The sequence below is a fragment of the Ursus arctos genome, chromosome X (assembly GCF_023065955.2).
Source record: "Ursus arctos isolate Adak ecotype North America chromosome X, UrsArc2.0, whole genome shotgun sequence".
NCBI lineage: Eukaryota > Metazoa > Chordata > Mammalia > Carnivora > Ursidae > Ursus > Ursus arctos.
This window is the reverse complement of record NC_079873.1, coordinates 120,805,120-120,825,777: the sequence shown is the minus strand read 5'-3', so window position 1 is coordinate 120,825,777 and position 20,658 is coordinate 120,805,120. Positions and strand designations below refer to the sequence as shown.

The 20,658-nt window shown below is 38.7% G+C and overlaps 1 protein-coding gene across 1 annotated transcript in view; it reads left to right on the top strand.

Annotated features, from left to right (window-relative positions):
• Positions 1-20,658, top strand: part of STK26 (serine/threonine kinase 26) — a 51,556-nt gene that overhangs the window by 24,307 nt on the left and 6,591 nt on the right. The window contains exons 3-6 of the mRNA XM_026520601.4: positions 6,315-6,545; positions 14,340-14,396; positions 18,661-18,769; positions 18,851-19,008. Of these exons, the coding sequence (XP_026376386.1) occupies positions 6,315-6,545; positions 14,340-14,396; positions 18,661-18,769; positions 18,851-19,008 (555 nt within the window). The remainder of the gene's footprint in view (positions 1-6,314; positions 6,546-14,339; positions 14,397-18,660; positions 18,770-18,850; positions 19,009-20,658) is intronic.

Here is a 20,658-nt window from a genome sequence, read left to right as displayed (position 1 = left end):
TGAGGTCAGCTTTGCTCAGCTGGGTTCTTAGTTCTTGAAGGTTCTTTCACTTGAGCTCAACCCTTTCTGGTCAAATTCTTTGAGAAATCTACCTTCTCTTCCCTAAATCTATTATGTTTTTACTCTCAGCTCTAGACTGGAGGTTTTACTTTGACTACCTCAGATTCAAAGAAGCAGATTTTGTACCTTTGTTTTTTTTTTACCACCTTGGGCTTTCCAGGTCTCCGTTCTGTTAAAACCTCAAGGCTAATTCTAATTCTGTCTACAATTTTCTAGTTTCTCCTGATTCAGTTATTCCTAATGCTCCTGATGGGGCTCAGGATATGCTACCCCAAAATATAGCACCTTGGCATATTGAATATTTTAAGCTAAAGGAGGTTGAGGAAATAGAAGCTGGAAGGTCACTCTGACTGACTCTCTCCCTTCCTCCCTGCCCCTCTCCCCCGAAGCAGGTCATAAGACCCTCATGTGGGAGGTGTTCTCATAGTACTGGAAAGAAAGGAGCATCCTTATCTCCAAAGACAAAAGGATGCCAAGAAGAATCTGAAAAAACAGGCCTTGCTGTGTTTCCCCCAGTTTACTAAATTTAGCTCACAGTCTTTGCCCTTTTCCACAATCTTTTGCTCTTTGTCAAACCTAGCATTAAAACACACCAGTTTAGGGGTGCCTGGGTGGCTCAGTTGGTTGAGCGTCCAACACTTGGTTTTGGCTCAGGTCTTGATCTCAGGGTCATGGGATTGAGCCACGTGTTGGGCTCCCCTCTGCTCCTCTCCTGCTCATGCTCTCTCTCTCTCTCTCTCTCTTAAATAAATAAATAAATTAATTAATTAATTAATAAAATCCTTTTTAAAAGCCCACCAGTTTAACAATTTTTTTGAGTCTTCACTTCCTTATGGAGGGTCCAGTATCATGTAAAACTTATATTAAATAAATGTATATGCCTTTCTTCTGTTAATCCATCTTTGTGAGTTTTATTTTCAGACCCAACTAGGGACCTTAAGAGGGTCAAGGAAAACTTTTTCCTTCCCTCCACCCGCCTCCACAATTTGTACCCATTTTCTACTAGCTAAAAACTTTTACTCTTTGCCAATGTTGGCTGTTAACTCAAAAGTGTCATCAATTAGATCTGAACCTATTATGTACCCTGCTATTACATACACCATATTGTGTTAAAAAATGTGTTCAAAAATACATACACAAAGAGTATGGGAGATTGCACTCTGGGCTATCGTGCCTCGGTTTTGTGGCACTTCCTGGGGTCTTGGCCTCCGGATAGTGAAGGAATAAACTGAAGTAATTACCAAAAAAAAAAAAAAAAAAGAGAGAGAGAGAGTACAGGATACATTGTGTTTTGGTAAATATTACTTTTCTGGTCTTATTTGAGGGTAGGCGCTAATTTTAGAGACGTGTCCTTAGAAGTATTGCAGACTAAATTTTTTAAATACAGCTATGTATATATAAATACCAAAGTCCCTTTGGTTTACTTTTAATCTCCGAGTTGTCTACTTTTAGTGTGCACAGTTAGAAGAGAGCCACAGGCTTGCCTGGGAAAAATAGGGGTGATGAGTTCCCTATAATCAAGGATACAAATTTCAGATGTCTGCTTGGTGGTTCCCGATGCCGATGTCAAGTCTGGTGCCAAAATGACTACATAGGAAGTAGTTTAGAGTACTTTAAAACAAAAACTTACCGCTGGGTCCTAATTTCAGAGATCCCGAATCAGTACTATGGGGATGAGGCATAAGTATCTGCATTTTAAAAGTTGTCCTGGTGACTCCAATGGGTAGCCAGGACTGGAGAGCCCTTAGAGAACCCTTAAGAATCCTTCCAGCCCTCTGATTCTGTGATTTAAGTGTGCAGGAAGCCTTCTTCCCTCTGCCCCCAACTTTCTACAGTAAGATGTCTCTTTTGGATATGCTAAGAGTATTTCCATACTGAAAGCTTGTTGCTGCCGTTACTGTTTTAGTAGTAATGATAACTTCTAAGACTTAAATTTGTATCGGTGTACTTAGAGCCAAAGAGTTCAAATCCAAGCACAGTCCAATGAACGTCCTGAGGTGGACCTGTGAGGTCCCCATGTGCATAGACCTGTTTTTGTGGGGCATGTATAAATCATCTATCTTTAGTTGTAAATCCATTTGAAGTTAATGTAGCCATTCCTCCCATTTGCTGCTATTGAACTTAGAGCTCCGTCCTGCGCCATGGCTTTGAGAAGGCAATGCAAATACAGATCTAGTAGTAAACTGGGATTTTGCATTAGAGGTAGGAAGATTAGGAGATTTTAATTTTCTTTGGAAATTCTTAATATTCTCTAATATTTTAATATTCTTAAAATTTGATCGGGATGTAGAGGGAGCTGACTTGATTTTCTTAGACTGAAGAAGAGTGATGTGAACAAGTGGGCAAATCAGTTTCTTCATATAGGTGGTTTCCTATTGCAGTGCTTGAGATGCTTACCATGTATTTGCTTGATTTTGCCCTTGCACAAAAAACCAGAAAGAATACCTGTCCTAATAAAGATTTGGTATACATTGGCTTAAGAAGCTAGTGAGACAGTGAAGGGAAAGATAGAACTTCGATATTATCTACCCAAGATTCAGGACTTGGTAAACAGGGCAGAGATCTCTATCCTTCCGGAAGTGAGGGAGGTGAGGTTCTACTCGGGAAAAGTTGTTTTCATGATTCCCCCCACTCTAGACATTGGGGTTTTCAGTGACAAGTTTTCGTCCCAAAATAAAGGAGTGGGAAGTGCAAACATTGTGTAAAAGCTTTCTTTTTTCCTTTCTCCAATATGGTATTTCTTGATTTAAAATCAGAAGTTATCATGAGTTAGGATTCACTTCAGAGCTTGTTTAAAATGCGAAATGTGACTTGATGTTTAAATCTTTGTTTACATACTTTCAGGAACCCATTTTATTATAGAACAGCTGTGTTCTCCCAGGGGTTGATTGTTTCAGTGAAATCGTTTTAAAACATGAATTAAAGAGATTAGGATTTAATCTTTGTTGCTTACAACAACAAAAAATCTTGTTATAAAGTTAAGGAATACACTTCCTAGTCCAGAATGTGTTATCAGAGAGTACATACTATGTATTTTTTAATCAATGGTATACTTACAACTTTCAGATTTGTTTTGTGGTTATATCAGAAAAATGGAAAGATTTGTTCCTTTCATTTTCCCAAACCCACTGAATTTAGCAACTTACAGAGAGGTGAACCTATCACCGAGCTTTGGCAAGTATTTTTGCCACAAGGTATTAGGAAGACAAGAACCATCACCAAAAGTAGGAAGAAGTAACTAGTGAGTTAGCTACTATGTGATATTAATCACAACAAAGTATAGTGTCTTGCTAAGGAAACCCCAACGAAATCAATAATGATGGTACTCCAGTTTTAGAGAAGGTATATAATAAAATGTAAGCATTAAAGACCCATTTGCAGCCTCCTGGAAATCTAAATTGTTTTTAAAAGCCCGTATGGGTAGCTCAAGATAGTATTTGTTCAGTGTGGGTACTGGAGATGGGTGCGGCTAACAAGGAACTTGCAGCATCAAAGAAAAAAAATCAATCAAGGAAAATGGGGAAGCTTATAAATTAAGCAGGTCGTGTACAAACTGAATTTTGGGCAAGTTGAAAAAAGAAAAGTTGGTGAAATTCTTCAAAATCGGTCATAAGCTTTTAGTTGCTCAAAGGCAGGCGGTTTAATGGAATTGTTAGTGGATCTATTTGATGCTGCTGCTGTTGCAAACAGCTTGATGAGAAACAAAAATAAACTTTAACGATCTTGTTGTCTAATAACAGAAAATCTAAGGGAACATGCTAACTCTATAATTGTCTCCTGAAATTGTTGATTAGGTAAAATTGTAGTAAATGAACAGATAATGTAGGTCCATTTGACAGATTAAACATATACAGCTCACCAGCCGTAGATAGCATCCTTCTATTTTTTTAAGCATTCAGGTACAAACTAATAACGTGCCTTTTGGGGGGAGGTTTGGAAATCTTGTGTTTCTGTTTGATCAGTAGTACATATTCAGCAATATGAGTTTCAAGTAAGGATATAAATATTGTCTCATGGGAGGAAAGTTTGAATTCAAAATTGTGCTAAGACAAAGGATATTTCTGAATCAGGAAGGGACAGTGAATTTATGAATATCCGAAGCTTTTGTTAACCTAAAAACCTATGCTTTATTCCAGATTTTGTTGTAGCAAAATGTTGACTTATTCTGGATTCCTACTGCGAGATGAGTTGTGGAAGCTCAGCATATTACCATTCCCAGATGAGCACTAGCAATTATGATCAAGGCGGAGGATCTTGTTTCAGCCATTGAGGAGAACATTACATATAGATAGGATCCCAAGGAAAGAAAAACAAGACTCATAGATTCCTGAGTCTTTTGCATTCTGTGTTTACCTGGTGGTTTAGTACAGATGGGGTGATTGGAATGTCAGAATTGGAAAGAGAAGGAGAGTGAAAAGGTAATGTTTTGCTGGCAGAATGTTAGAACTTTAAACAGTTCACCTACTTACAGCTTAGGTTAGGCGTTCTCTCACCATCACTACCCTTGCATTAATATGCAAACTCTGTCTAGTCACCTGCTTTATTCTAAAAAGTGCCTGCCCCCCTTTTTTGGAGTATAATTCACATACAATGTTATATTAGTTTCAGGCTTACAACATAATGATTCATATGTTACTTAGTGCTTACCACAATAAGTGTAGTCACCATCAGTCAGCAAACAATGTTACTGTAATATTGTTGACTATATTCCCTATGCTGACATTTCATCTCTATGACTTAAATAACTGGATGTTTGTATCTCTCAGTCCCCTTTATCTATTTCACCTGCTCCCCAAGCCCCCTCTTCTCTGGCAGCTATCAGTTTGTTCTCTGTATTTAAGAGTCTGTTTTTTGTTTTGTTTTGTTTAGATTCCACATATAAATGAAATCACATGGTATTTGTCTTTCTCTGTCTGACTTAATATCACTTAGCATTATACCCTCTAGTTTCATCCATGTCATCACAAATGGCAAGATCTTGCTTTTTTATGGCTGAGTAATATTATATCATATATATACCGCATGTTCTTTATCCATTCATCTATCAGTGAACACTTGGGCTGCTTCCATATTTTGGCTATTGTAAGTAATGCTGCAATAAACATAGGGGTGCATATATCTTTTAGAATTAACGTTTTCGTTTTCTTTGGGTAAATAACCAGTAGCAGAATTACTGGATCATATAATATTTCTATTTTTAACTTTTTGAGGAACCTCCGTATGTTTTCTACAGTGGCTACACCAATTTCCATTCCCACCAACAGAGCACAAGGGTTCCTTTTTCTCCACATCCTCGCCAACACTTGTTATTTTTTTGGTCAGCCGTTCTGATAGGTGTAAGGTAATATCTCATTACGGTTTTGATTTGCATTTCCCTGATGATGAGTGATGTTGAGCATCTTTTCATGTGTCTGTTGGCCATCTGGATGCCTTTAGAAAAATGTCTATTTGGGGGTCACCTGGGTGACTCAGTCGGTTAAGCATCAGACTCTTGATTTTGACTTGAGTCAACATCTCAGGGTCCTGGGATCGGAGCCCATATTGGGCCCCAAGCTCAGCGGGGAGTCTGCTTCAGATTCTCTACCTCTCCCTCTGCCCCTCCTACCTGCTTGCGTGCATGTGCGTGCATGGTCTCTCTCTCTTTGATAAATAAATCTTAAAAAAGAAAAATGTCTACTCAGGGCTTTTGCCTATTTTTTAATCAGATTATTTGGTTTTTTGGTGTTGAGTTATTTATGTGAGTTTTTTAAATATAAATCATGTATTAACCCCTTATTAGGCATATCATTTGCAAATATCTTCTCCTGTTCAATAGGTTGCCTTTTCGTTTTGTTGATGGTTTCTTTCACTGTGCAAAAGCTTTTTATGTTGGTGTAGTCCCAATAGTTGATTTTTGTTTTTGTTTCCCTTGCCTGAGGAAATATATCTAGAAAAAAATGTTGCTAAGGCCGTTGTCAAAGTAAAAAGTACCTGGCCCTTTGACAGGCAACAGAGACAACATTTGCTATATGGGATTGTTTGTGGTAACAAGATCAGCTAAGCCCAGTTAGTATGGTTATCCGGTAGAATATGGACTAGCTGGCTGTTCGGGATTATAGTTGCTCTAACAAAGTGCATGTGGAGAGTCAAGGGAGTTTGTATGCTTTTAAAAATGTGTTATTGTCTTACGTAATTTATTTTCCTTTCACATAAAAAAAATTTGATGCAAAACATTTGTGTTCTTTTCTTTGTCTCTCTCCCCGGCCCCCCCTTAGAATAACATAGCTGATCCAGAAGAACTGTTTACAAAATTAGAACGCATTGGGAAAGGCTCCTTTGGAGAAGTTTTCAAAGGAATTGATAACCGTACACAGCAAGTGGTTGCTATTAAAATCATAGACCTCGAGGAAGCCGAAGATGAAATTGAAGACATTCAGCAAGAAATAACTGTTTTGAGTCAGTGTGACAGCTCGTATGTAACAAAATACTATGGATCATATTTAAAGGTAATGTGTGTGTTGTATTTAAGTCATAAGGTATTTTCATTATAAGTTTTTCTTTCTTTTTTTTAATTCTATTTTTTGAAAGGCAATGTCTTAAATTAGGATTTGGCAGTCTTTGGCCTCCAGGCAGAATCTAGCTCCATTTATAGTGCCAAATAAACTGTTTTTAGATTTAGCAGCTGTATCCTGAATGCATCCCAGCACTCGGCCGCACCGTTATTCCACACCTGAACTTTGGGTTGATGGGGGAGCAGAAATGCAGCTGGTCCTTGAGACATATCCTTTGTCAGGAAAGAGCTTTCCCCCTGGGCTTTCACACATTATTCTCAGTGGCCCAGTCTGTCTCAACCTCAGAATTGATGGGATATATAAGTATGTCATTTATTCCATTGAGTTACGGTGGTTATTTACACACCTTTCTCTCCCTCCTGATTATGAGCAAATTGATGGCAGGGAGTTTATAGCTCAACCAGTCTTGGTTTTTACATCACTTAGCACAGGACATGGTACATCTTAAGCCCGTGATAAATGTCTGTTGAAGTGGAGTCAAATGGAATATTATCTGTCCTCTCCCCTCCCCCAACAGAAGTTGGGATTTTTGTTTCCAGGATCATGGAATTACCAGACACCTGAGGTCATGGCAGATGGAGATGTGATTGCATAACACAATACTCTTTGGTTAGTAAAACCCAAGAGTTCTTGGGTTCCAGAGTTAGAAGTCAGGTTCTGGGGGCACCTGGGTGGCTCAATCGGTTAAGCGTCTGCCTTCTCCTCAGGTCATGATCTCAGGGTTCTGGGATTGAGTCCCACATCAGGCTCCCTGCTCAGTGGGGAGTCTGCTTCTCCCTCTCCCTCTGCTGCTCCCCCTGCTTTTGCTCTCTCTCTGTCTCAAATAAATAAATAAAATCTTGAAAAAAAAAGTCAGGATCTGTGTCTACTGAAATGTGAAGAATAAATAGAAAAATCCAGCTTAGGTTACAGTTACAATTATTTTAAAATTAAAAACTTTTAGCCCCATGTTGAAATTTTTCAAAGGAAGACAATTTAAGTTAGAGCTTTGCTTTTCAGGGTTTACAAGGAGGGAAAGAGTTTTGGTTGGTTGGTTGGTTGGTTGGTTGGTTGGTTTTTCGTTCATCTATCTCTAGGCCAAAAAGGATGTGTTTATAACTCACCAAGCTATTGGCCTGTGTAAGAATTAATGCTATCTTTTTATATTCTGCTGACCAAATAAACCCTAGGATAATCTATCTATATGCGTTACCACTGATTTAGAAATCATAATTTTCACTGCCTTTTTACAAAGCCTGTTTATTCTAATACTACATGAATTAGATGAATGTGGAATGAATGCGTAGTAGACTAAATCCTTAAACAGCCTGTCACTATGTGTCATACACTGTATTAGGTGCTGGAGATATAAAAATGAATAACCTGGGTGGCTCAGTCGGTTGAGCCTCTGGCTCTTGGTTTCGGCTCAGGTCATGATCTTATGGGTCGTAGGATCGAGCCCCACGTCCGGCTCCACGCTCAGCAGGAGTCTGCTTGGTGATTCTCTTCCTGTGCCCCTTCCTTCTCCCCTCTCAGGAATAAATAAATAAATCTTTTTAAAAAATGAATAACTCACCCCTGCCGTAAAGGAGCTCACAGTCCCACATTGCACTAGAAGGGTGCAGATTTTGTGATTAAGTATGTACAAGGTATGGCTGGGGCACAAATAAGCAAGTAGTCACTTCTGTCGTTTTGAGGGGAGGGTGGTGGTGTGAAGGAAAGGCTTCCAAGAGGAGATGGTAGTTCCTATTCAGTTGGAATTGAATGTTAGCCGTTACTGTCTTTAATTGTACACACAATTGATTCTGTGTGGCATATGTTGCTTTTGAATTCTTTTCTACAAAACTTATTTAGCGGGTCAGACTCTTTTTAAGGAATCCTGAGAGATCATTCAGTCTCAATACATTTAGGTCTCCCTCCTGCTTCCCATAGCAGGCTTGGTTTGAGGCAGCCTCAGGAATTTGTTGTTGATGTTGTTGTTGTTGTGTGTGTGTGTTGTTTAGTCATCTGGTTAACTCTTTCTGGATTGAATCCTGGTAATTCCAGACCTACTCTAGAGCAAACCTTAACCTTTGCTATTCTTAGGCACCTGTAACACATAAGCTCTTTTCGGTAACTGACTAAAAATATTAAATAAGCCCTATTCCAAATGGGTTATTCTGTATTATATTGAAAATGGGTACCAACATGGTATTGAGTGTTTCAGTGGTTGCTTATAGCCTTTGTTAACTCAGACTCGGTACTCATGGAAAATAAATTATAACTGTATTATTTATTCCAAAGATTGCATGTTTTTAAAAAAATTCCCCTCACAGTGTACTTGTACCAGTCACCCAATAAATATTTAACATTTAAATAAATAAAATAGATTGTCTTGTCCAAATCTTGATTATAGAATGTTCTCAGACTTGTCAGTGAATCAGGGCCATTGTCCATGATGTCTTCTTAAAGGATTAAACTGAAGTATTTTTATCCCCTCTGCCATCATTAATTAAAGTCCACGATATGAAAGACTACTTTGAAAAACATGTCACTTCTTGATAAAATTGTAGAAATTCACAGCTGGCTGATATTGATTATTTGTGTCCTGAATCTATTTACATTAGAGTAAATAAATGTATGTGTATTATCTCTATATACATGTGCATATATACACACAGAAATAGCTTATGATATTATAAGCTTTTAATATCATTTATTTAAATTACCAACTTAAATTGACCAACTTGTTTATTTTCCATTTATATTAAAAGAGTGAGACTCTGTAGGCTTGCTTTTTTTTTTTTTTAAACTAAAATCGCATCAAATATAACAGGGTTCTGTTTAATGCAGTCAATATAACTCAAGGCTCCATCCTCTAAGAACCATCAGAGACCTGCATTATCAATCGACTTATGTTTTTATTGTGGCGCATCCTTCCATTTCAGATGACATGGGGGATTTTGTGAGTAAAGTTAATTGAGTATGGTAGGATATGGGTTTTTCTCAGGTTGTCTTTACACAGGATATCATACATACCAAGAGCTCACTGTAAGCTGTAGGAAATGTTACTGCACTTGAGAGAAAATTATATGCTCTCTGAAACTGTATGCAGTTGTAGTGATTTCCTTGAAACATGCAAAAATGTACAAGGTATTCATTTTGACTGAGCTTACTGTATAACTTCATTTTTAAAAACAAGAGTAAAAACCAGACAAACATCAGTATGACCACAGTATTTTCCTTTAATTTTAGTTCACTGCAGATTTTCTTGAGAGACAAAGTTAGTCTTTATGAAGAGTGCTAAAATAAGCAAACCCTTCCCTTCTGATCTCATAATATTGGAAAAATCTTTTATAATCTTTAAATATTTTTCTAGTTCGATGTAAATCTTAAAATGAAGCTTGCTCAGGCATTGAATAGAATTTGAATCATGCCTTTATTTGCTGCTGAAAATCGCCTTTATATTTCTGTTTATGTTAAGAAAATATGCCCCCCCCACATACCACCACCTTGATATTTATCAAAAAAAAAAAAAAGAATTGAATGATAGGAGTAAAATATTCCAGAATAGGGTCTGTAAAGTTCTGTGACCTTCTCACTGTTTTTCCTGAGACTTTTGTGTGTGTTTACTCCCAGCGTATGGTGAATGTTTCTGGAACGTTCCTTAGTTAAAAATCGTGTTTTGGAGTTTTCTTATAAAACTTCAAGGAAATTGAAGAGGGAAAAATTTTCTCCTCCTTACAGTGTTTTTTCCTCAAAACAAATACAGCTTTAAACTTGAGATAACACACCTCTACAGAGCCCCATATTAGATTCAGTTTAGCAGACATTTATTTATTGAGTGCCCTACTATGTATATTCCTTTTCATTCTACATATTTGCCCTGGTCAGTCTTATCCTCTTTCTCATGACAGCTTCTCTTTTTTTTTTAAGGTTGACTGATTGATTTGAAAGGGGGGAGGGGGGAGGGAGAGAATCTCCAGCAGACTCCATGCTGAACGCCAGCCCCACATGGGGCTCAATCCCACAACCCTGAGACATGACCTGAGCTGAAATCACGAGTTGGACGCTTAGCTGACTGAGCCACCCAGGCGCCCCTATCGTGACAACTTCTAAATTCATGTCTCTGGTTCTAGCCTCTCTCCTTAGCCCCACATAGATATATCTAACTTGCTTCATATTACCCGCTTATCTGTGGGTACATCAAGTACAATAACCCTAACAAGGAGGAGTAGCATTTGAACAAGAATTTGAGCATAATTTTGGTGAGGGTCAAGTGTGGAGAAGGTATTCTAGTTTGGAAGAAAATGACTCAAGAGTAGTAAAGCATGTGGCAAGGTGATCTCTCCTGTCCTTGTGGTTCTATAAAATTTTACGTGCTGTTTCCTTTTTATTGTGGTAAAATATACATCATAAAATTTACCATTTTAACCATTTTAAGTGTACAGTTCTGTGGCAGTAAGTACATTCATGTTTTTGTGCAACCATCACCACCATCCATCTCCAGAACTTTGGCATCTTCCTCAACTGAAACTCTGTACCCATTAAACTGTGATTCCCCATTGTCTCCTCTCCACAGTCCTTGGTAACTCCCATTCTACTTCTTGTCGCTATGAATTTGATGACTCTGGGTTCCTTATATAGGTGGAATCAGAGAGCATTTGTCCTTTGGTAACTGGTTGACTTTAGTTGTGCATGTTGGAATATATGGTCAATGTCATGATTGGCTAGGAGATTCATAGGCCAGCCCATTTAATTCAACATGTATTTAATATATAGTACAATAATCTTCTCTCAAATACATATAATGGGTATTTTAAAAATGAACAAATGAATTCCAAATTCCACAGTAGCCTTTCTCCCCGCTTTGGCCAAGCGTCTGTTTAGCAGCAAACAGTGGGGTTCAGTGGCCTTCTTGTGGGGTGACAGAGGTGACACTACAGACACCAGTAATTTGTTGGCACAAGGCTCCAAGTTCTCCCCAGTAAATAGTACAATCTAGAGTCCTTACTCTTGAGGCCTTCTGAATTTTGGAACGGAGAGCCATTTCCTAACCCCTGACCACCCATGTTGATGCAGGACTTTAAACTTACTCCTCCAAGCCGTTGTTAAATTGTGTAGGTCACTTTGTAAGTGGAGAAGTGGAGTTTTTCCTTAAGGGACTTCCTCTGCTTCAATGTGCCGGATGTACGGTTACGGTTTGCAGTCAGTGGCTCTTCTGGAATTTTAAACCGGTATATAGATATCATCTCAGCCTTTTAAATTATTTAAAAGCAAGCCAAACATACTTATTTGCATTCTCCAACACAAACATCTTTGCACCAAAATCAAAGGTAGAAGTTGTAGTCCTCCAAAAGAACATAAACATAGAGTCTAGGCTCTTCGATTTTGTTTTGTTTGCAATTGGTGTTTTCCCTGAGACCTGCTGTGGACAAGGAACCTGTAAGAAGAGTCTCTGTGGGTGAAGCTTCCTTGAGCAGGGAAGAGCTCCACCAGCCTCGCTTCAGCCCCCACACCTGCGTAGCCTTCTTTTGAAGGTCCAGACCTGTGGCCATTTTCCAGTGAGGCTTGTCTGCAGAAGTGGCGATCAGAAGGAAGCAGGCAGAAAATCTGACCTGCAGCTCTGGTTCCTTCCCTGCCCTGTTTCTGAAGAGTCCCGGTCCCACCCAACAGCTTGCTTGCAAGGAGGAAGCTGCCTTTCTCAGATCTGGAAGTTGCTTACGCATAACTTTAATAACATTTTAAGCTTTCCATAAATATGCTTTAGTGGAGAACAGACAGTTGGTAAGTTGCTGTTTTGAGTCGCTAGCCCCCCAAAAAAGGACACACGTTGTTTCAAACTCGGGAAACAGATGCTTTCATTCACGCAGAACTAGAAAACAGATAAACGTGTTTAATAAGATCTTTTCATTTGCTTTTAAATATTAGGGGAATGGGAAGCATTCTGAATTCATAAGGTAGTACATAGGACTTACTAGAAACAAACTTGTGGCAAAAGAAAAAATTCTCAGGCTATGCGGCGTTGTGAGAAACACTTTTTTCTTCTCTTGAAAAAAAGTATAAAGATGCCTCAGGTTGACAATTCTCAGGTTCTGAGGGCCTGATTTCTAGACATAAAAACAAGTTACCTGAAGCACTCCCAGAACTCTTTCCCCTCCCCACTGTTACGAGGACGTATTTCCTCTCTTTCCTGTCCTAGACACCACCACTGGCAGAGACTCTCGGCTCTTCCTTTCTTCAGTTCAGGCTGTGATAGGGGAGTGGATGTTAAGACTGGGGGAAAGGTACATTATCCCCCTCCCCTCTCATTCATCCTGCATAGTGTCATCATCCAGAAAGAAAGGAGGAATCCTTTCATCTTAATTTAACCAAGCCCTTCCTCCCTGGGCCCGAACACTAGGCCACCTCCCAGTCCCTACATGACAGTGTCACCCATCGTCACGTTACTGGGGTCCATTCTCTTGCCATGCTAATGTCCCAGCCTCATGGAGACACATGGACATTTTGATTGGAACTCCTGAGTACTTCCCAGGGAGTGTAGAGTTTGATGGCTCCTGGCAGTAACTGGAGAATCTTCATCCCACAGCCGGGGCTGTAAAGGTAAGAAATGCGTCCCTGGCATCCCAAGTTGAACCATAACACTGAGTGCGTTTATCCCCTGGAAACGTTGTGAGGGTGTAAATAGTAGTTCGTCTCTCTGGCATTCTTCCTGCTACACTGTGGATGCCTTCGTGTTCAGTTATCTTTTGTGGGGGGACTACCCCAGGAACCTCAACTTTATTTTTATGGGAAAAACGCTTGCTTTCCAAATTTGAAACACCTTACTGAAAAATGGACTTTTAGAACACAAGCCATTCACAGCTTGGCTCCTTGCCAAGATAGTAAAATCAACCGATCCACTTACAGTCAAATTTGTGGTCCCACAAAAATGCGGAGAATACCATTCATGAAATGATTTGGGGAGAGAAGTGTCCCTTGTATTTCAAACTACAGCTGAAAGAAGAAAAGATTTAATGGTTTATTCCAATTTTTTGTGTGCATATGTGTGTGTGCCTGATTTGAAATGTATATACATGTACTTACCCAATTTCTTCTTGTACAACTTACAGTGAAGTTAATTCTACCTGGAGTAATCAAGTAATCCTATGCTTTTCAAGCTACACACTCCCTTTCTCTTAGCCATGTACCTCAGCAGTAGGGGTTGGGGGCGAGGAGAGATAATATCCTTTCTAGGCTCCACATGTGTACCAAAATATCCATTAATCATGGCTGATAAAAGTGATATGGTACATGAGAACCAAAGCCAAAAACTGTAATAAGGCAAACTATCCAGTGTACTCAAACTCTAAAATTACATGGGAAGTGCCCAGAAGCCCCATTTAAAATTTCTACAAGTCTCCATATACCTCCTCATTCTTTAATGTAACTATCTTTTCCTTTCAAAATCATCCGAAATAATAATTTAAGGCTATGGTTTCTTTTTTCTGGGTTTTATAAAAACTGCTAATAGTTCAACAGTAAAAAAAAATAATAATTTGTTCTTCACTTAGCTCTATCACAGACTAAATAGGTTGGAAGGAAGGTCAAGACTCAGAACTTTACTTTCATTTATAATGTTCTATGGAAAAGTATATGCTGGGCTTCAAACAAGTAATTTTAAACTTGTATTTTAGAACCAGTACATTAGTATGTCAGATTTAACATTTTATGCTAGTTTGTTATTTGGCTTAGGTTTGTGATTATTAAGTTGTTTCATGGCTTTTACAGGGTTCAAAATTATGGATTATAATGGAATACCTGGGTGGTGGTTCAGCACTGGATCTTGTAAGTATTTTTAAATAATTACACACATGCACGTCTATACTTTAACTTTTTTCTTTTAACTGGAGTAAGCAATGGCTTTTGGGCAAGCTGAGTGGTTGCTCAGTTATGTTCAAATTAAACACTTTATTCAGGACCACTACCCTTATGTAGATTGAGCTAGATTGCAGGATTGGGCATATTACTGACATTCTTAGAGAGTGTATGAAATGTGAATAGCTTAATGAAATAAAGCTCTGCAAATTAGGACTGTATCTGACAACTGCCATCAGTTTAGAGTTTTACTTTGCAAGAATTCCCCTGCAAAGACAGAGTGTTCTTGGATTTTTAAAAATATGTGATTCAGGTAACTGTCACGAAAACTGGTTCTTGGGTTCTCACCAAATAGGCCTACAGACCCAGTTCCCTACAGAATTCTCTCTGCCCCTCTCTAGGCCATTTGGAAATGTGATGGCATTTTTGGTTGTCATAATGACTTGGAAGTGCTAAGGGCATTTTAGTGGGCAAAGACCAGGATGCTAAAATCCTGTCCTGAGCAGAAGTTTCACCCAATGAAGCTGTGATTACACACAAAATCCGTTTGAGAAACACAGGTTGTTTTCCTCAAGTTGGTGTGGTTCTATCATTGCTGTTTTTTCCCCCTTTTACGTCTTTATTAATATGACATTGTATTTAAAATTCAGTATGCATTACTAGAGGCAACTTTGTGTAGTAGGATGGCCAGTGGGCTGGCCTATAGGAGTTTGAGGTTATGGGGCTAGCTGTCTTCATAACTAAATCTGTGGCTGTGAACCAGACACATAAATTCCTTAGACTTGGATATTCTATAAAACAAAGAAATTATTTCTAAGTTCTCTTCTGTCTTTAATATTATATGATTTATATTTCCTTAGCATGCTTCTGCTTTTGAAATTAGAGAGTATGCTGTTTCTAAAAACAAAGTGTTTTGATGATTAAGATCATCAAGTAATATTTTAACTCTTATTTTCAAGTGGAGATGAGTTTTCCCAACCGTGAGTGATTAAATATTTCTAAAAAGATTTAATCCTCCCTGCCAATGACTCCAAAGTTTCAAATAATCCTATGAACAGAAATGACTGTAAGAGATTTTCTTTCCTTTAAACAGAACCATATTTAAAACATTCTAAAGAAATGGTAATTAAACTTGATGGAGAGTCTCATCTCCTTCTAGGAATTCATCTCATTTTAATCAATTGCTGAGTTATGTAATCCTTCCTTGTGTCTAATCTAATTCTTATATCCTAAAACTTGACTTCATTTTTTCTTTCTCTTTCCTCTCTAGTGATAGAACACAACTGGTGTTTCTTTGTATAATAATCTTTCATGCTTATGGAGTCAGATCTCATTCTTCTCTTGAAGTTAAATGACCCCATTTCCATTTGTCTTGTCACATAGTTTTATTCCACAACAGTGTTTTCATTAGCTCCACAAGAAGCCTGCCAATTGCTCCACGATCCTCCTTTTTCTACTTTTTAAATATTAAGAGCCCGTTCCAAATTGATCAATTACCTTACCTGGTCCCCCAAGGTGCTCACCATATCCCTTCCCTAAAAATCAAGAGACCTAAGTCCTAGTCCTGGTTCTGCCATTGACTAGCTGGCTAATATTGGACAAGCCATTGAACCTCCATGCCTTGATTTCCTCAAATGTTGAATGAAGAAATTTGATTAATAATTGTTCAAGGTTTGTTTCTCCAGCTCGCAGATTCAAGAACACTGTGATTGAATGATAAAGTTCATGTAACTGGCCTTTGTAAGGAGGGCCAATGATGAGAAAATGTGCGGTACAAATGAATGCTAGCATTTGGGGAATTTAAGAAAGGATTAGGTTGGAGGGAGGGCACTGCTATTAGGGACAAGAGAAAACAAGAGGGATGCTGGGAAGAAAATATTTCTCACTTTAAACTGGTGCCCAGCTAAAGGAGTGTGATTATTACTTGTAACTGACATCAGCATTTTAGAGTGTATACCTCAAGATTCTCTCCCATTCTTGAAAAAAAACTTAGTTGTATATGAACAGACTTTGTGCATATTGTAGGTTATTTTATGGAATTGATCATACCTGACTTCCTTCCAGGAAGAATTGCGATAGCTTACAACAAAAACTCATACAATAAAGCTAATAGAATAAAATAGGAGCACCAAAGAAAAAAGTTGGAAACAATTTGCTAATAAGAGAAGGCATAACGTAATGTGCTGCATTAGGACCAGCTGAAAGTCAAAGGAGTGGGGGACAGCCCTAGGCCCACAAGTATAGTCTGTGAAAGAGCAGATGTCCCTCTCTTGCATGCGCTCAGTGGACAATAGAGGCAGATTACCCAAGGCCAGTATGCGGCGCCGGAGGCAGAGATATTAGCTATTAGAGACATTGGAGTGGTCTTCAGTCATTGAGGAGAAGTTCAATTATGCACTCCAAGGCCAGTGGACCAAGATTTCAGCATTATCTCTCCCAAGGTTGTACTGCAAATAAAAAACCAGTCTCTGTTCCATCGACTTTACCTTCATTCTCATTCCAACTCCCTTTTTTCCTCCTTTACTCATTGTTGTCAACATGGCTAAGGAAACATTTTAACCACAAGCCTTGAAATAGTTTTCTGTCTGATAATGAACCAGAAAAACCCAGCTGTAGCACCCCATTCCCATTGCCCTGCCATGGAGTCTGCCCCTCCCAGCCTCCCCCAGTACCCCCTTCATTGAGATTGTACTTCTCCTGAATTTTAAACTGGACCTAAATATACCCGATAAGCTAGTGGGTCTATAAGACCCCTTTTTTGTTTGTTTTTATGAAAATGTATTTTTTAAAAAATTCTGTATTACGTAATTCACTGGCTTATCCAGACCACTTTTGGAAGTCCTTGAGAATGACAAGTAGTATCTCTTACAGACCTTGCCCTATTTCTTAAGTAACTGAGGCTATACCGCCTCTGCCCCTGTCAACATGTTACGATCAGTGATACTAACTACGAATCCTTAGTATGACCTTTGTCTCTCAGTTATTTGTTAGTCCCTCAGAATTTCATTGCCAGCAATCAATAAAATGCCATTTTCGTCTCTGAGAATAACTTTAATCACTCCTGTTTAAATAGAAGCTTTTGGGATGGAAGTTGATAGATTTATAAGTAAATAGATAATGTTACCTAGGAAAGGCACCTATTGAACTATGGACATCCCCGGAGTATACTATATATCCAGACCGCAGTTAATATTCAATGGTGAGACTGAAGTACGGGTTCTATTTTAAGCTGTTAAATTTCAACATGAAAGTGCCCTTTATTCAGAATAAATATGGCATTCATGAAAGATGAAATACACAAGGTGCCAAAGAGCTGTGAATCCCTCCCAGTGTGAGGCAGAGTGGGCGATGTTTGATTTTCACCACCTCTTCCCTCCTTCCAGCAAACAGAACTCTACCTCAGCGCTGACTTTAGATTCCCACCCTTTCCTGTAATAATACTGTACAGTCCACTGTTTGTGCTTTATGAGGTACCAGAATTTTAAAATAACCATTTATTTTAAAGAGAGATTTTCAGATATTCCATTACAAGTTCTCCTGAAACCTAATCATTGCTTTCCTTGTATTCCAGTTGGAACTATTGGCTTTGGTACAGGGATGGGGAAAGAAAAGGAAATGTGTTATATTTATTTGAAAACTGTATCCCTTCACGATTTATCTTTTTTTTTCTTTTTTTACAATGTAAGTCTGAATAGATTAATTATCATATTCCTGGCTAACTTGTAAAATTCAGTCTCAAAAAGGCTCTCGGCTTTCCAAAGTGATTGAGAGACCCAAATGCTAAGAACTGTGCTGTGGGCTGACTGATCTCAAAATCAGTTTAGTGTAAATAGTTAATCATTTAAATAGCCAACACCAAAATTTAAGTAGCTGATTTCTTTTTTTCCTAGCCAAAAAAGAAAAGAAAGCTAGTTCTGTCATTGTTTAAGCATATTTCTTAAATCTTGGACGAAAATATTTAGGAACCTCCAGACTTGGAACTGGTACAGAGGTCACACTGCTTGTATTATCTGTCGAGATTAAATCTAATCATTTAAAAACTCTTTCAGCCCTTTGACTTAACTTGTTTACTCTCTTCCCTCACCTTTTAAATTGTTTTCCCCTTTGTTTCAATATTGTCTTCATAAGCAGAATTGCTTCGTATATCTAAGTGATTCCTTATTTCAAAGGTAATATCAAGTTTGAACTAGATTGTTTGGATGTGTATAAAAGTGTGTGTGTTTTCCCCCCTCAGCTTCGAGCTGGTCCATTTGATGAGTTCCAGATCGCTACTATGCTAAAGGAAATTTTGAAAGGTCTGGACTATCTGCATTCAGAAAAGAAAATTCACCGAGACATAAAAGGTATACAAAAATCTTATATGAACCTGAGAAACATAGCTGCATTCTGAGGAAGCTGAGGGGTTTTGTTTCTTTTTTCCCCAGCTGCCAACGTCTTGCTGTCAGAACAAGGAGATGTTAAACTGGCTGACTTTGGAGTTGCTGGCCAGCTGACAGACACACAAATCAAAAGAAATACCTTTGTGGGAACACCATTCTGGATGGCTCCTGAAGTTATTCAACAGTCAGCTTATGACTCAAAAGTAAAGTGTTACCTGTACAAAACTGTTCTGTTTTTAATAATAGGTTTTATATAGCATGCTATTTTATGTGAAAAAAAACTGCCCTGATTTTCCTTCTTTTAAAAGTATTTCGAAAGCTAGTGTTATGTCAAGTGTTGCTGCTAAATCGTAAGTTCTCAGGATGCTGATAATATTCGGACCCTATTCCCTTCAGTAGCCTTCCCTCCCACTTAGAATAAAATCCAAGGTCCTTACTATCACCTACACAGCTGTCCATGATCTGGCCTCCAGCCTCATCTCCTTTTACTCTCCTCTGTATTCTGTCTCCTTGGACCACAGGGGCCTCACTGCTGTTCCTCAAACATATCAAGGACCCCTCTGGCCTCAGGACGTTTGCACTCACCCTTCCCTCTATCTGGAATAACCTTTCTTCCAATCAGGTCTCTGCTTAAACATTACCTCAGCGTAGGGGTGCTTGGGTGGCACAGTCAGTGAGGCATCCAACTCTGGGTTTCGACTCAGGTCATGATCTTGGGGTTGTGGGATCAGCCTCATGTCGGGCTCGGTGCTCGGCGTGGAGTCTGCTTGAGATTCTCTCCCTCTCTCTCTGTCCCTCCCCCCCCCCTAAAATAAATAAATAAATAAATAAATAAATAAATAAATAAATAAGTGAGAGAGAGAGAGAAAGAGAGAGAAAGAGATTTAAGTTGTTTTCATGTCTTGCTATTATAAATAATGCTGCAATAGAGATGGGGTCAGCTCTCTTTTCAAGTGAGTGTTTTTGTTCTCCTTGGAAAAATGTCTATTCTGATTTTCTGCCTATTTTTTATTATTTTATTTTATTTTATTTTTTTATTTTATAATGTTACATTAGTGACCATACAGCACATCATTAGTTTTTGATGTAGTGCTCCATGCTTCATTGTTTGCGCATAACACCCAGTGCACCATGCAATACGTGCCCTCCTTAATACCCATCACCGAGCTAGCCCATCCCCCCCACCCCCCTCCCCTCTAAAACCCTCAGTTTGTTTCCCGGAGTCCATAGTCTCTCATGGTTCGTCTCCCCCTCTGATTTCCGCCCCCTTCAGTTTTCCCTTCCTTCTCCTACCGATCTCCCTGCTATTTCTTATGTTCCATAAATGAGTGAAACCATATAATAGTTGTCTTTCTCTGCTTGACTTATTTCGCTTAGCATTATCTCCTCCAGTCCCATCCATGTTGCTGCAAATGTTGGGTAATCGTTCTTTCTGATGGCTGAGTAATATTCCATCGTATATATGGACCACATCTTCTTTATCCATTCGTCTGTCGAAGGGCATTTCGGCTCCTTCCAGTTTGGCTATTGTGGACAATGCTGCTGTGAACATTGGGGTACATGTGCCCCTTCTTTTCACTACATCTATATCTTTGGGGTAAATACCCAGTAGTGCAATTGCTGGGTCATAAGCCTAAAATAAATAAATAAATCTTAAAAAAAGAAAAACATTACCTCACAGAGTAGTCTTCCCTAGCCATCCTGTGTAAATTTGCAGCCCCCCCATCAGTCATTATTCCCTCATCCTGATTTTATTCTTTTCTTCACAGAACTTAGCACCATCTGACATCATATTATTTATTTACTTACCTGTCTCTTTTGTTGGAGCACAAGCCCCTTGAGAGCAGGAATTT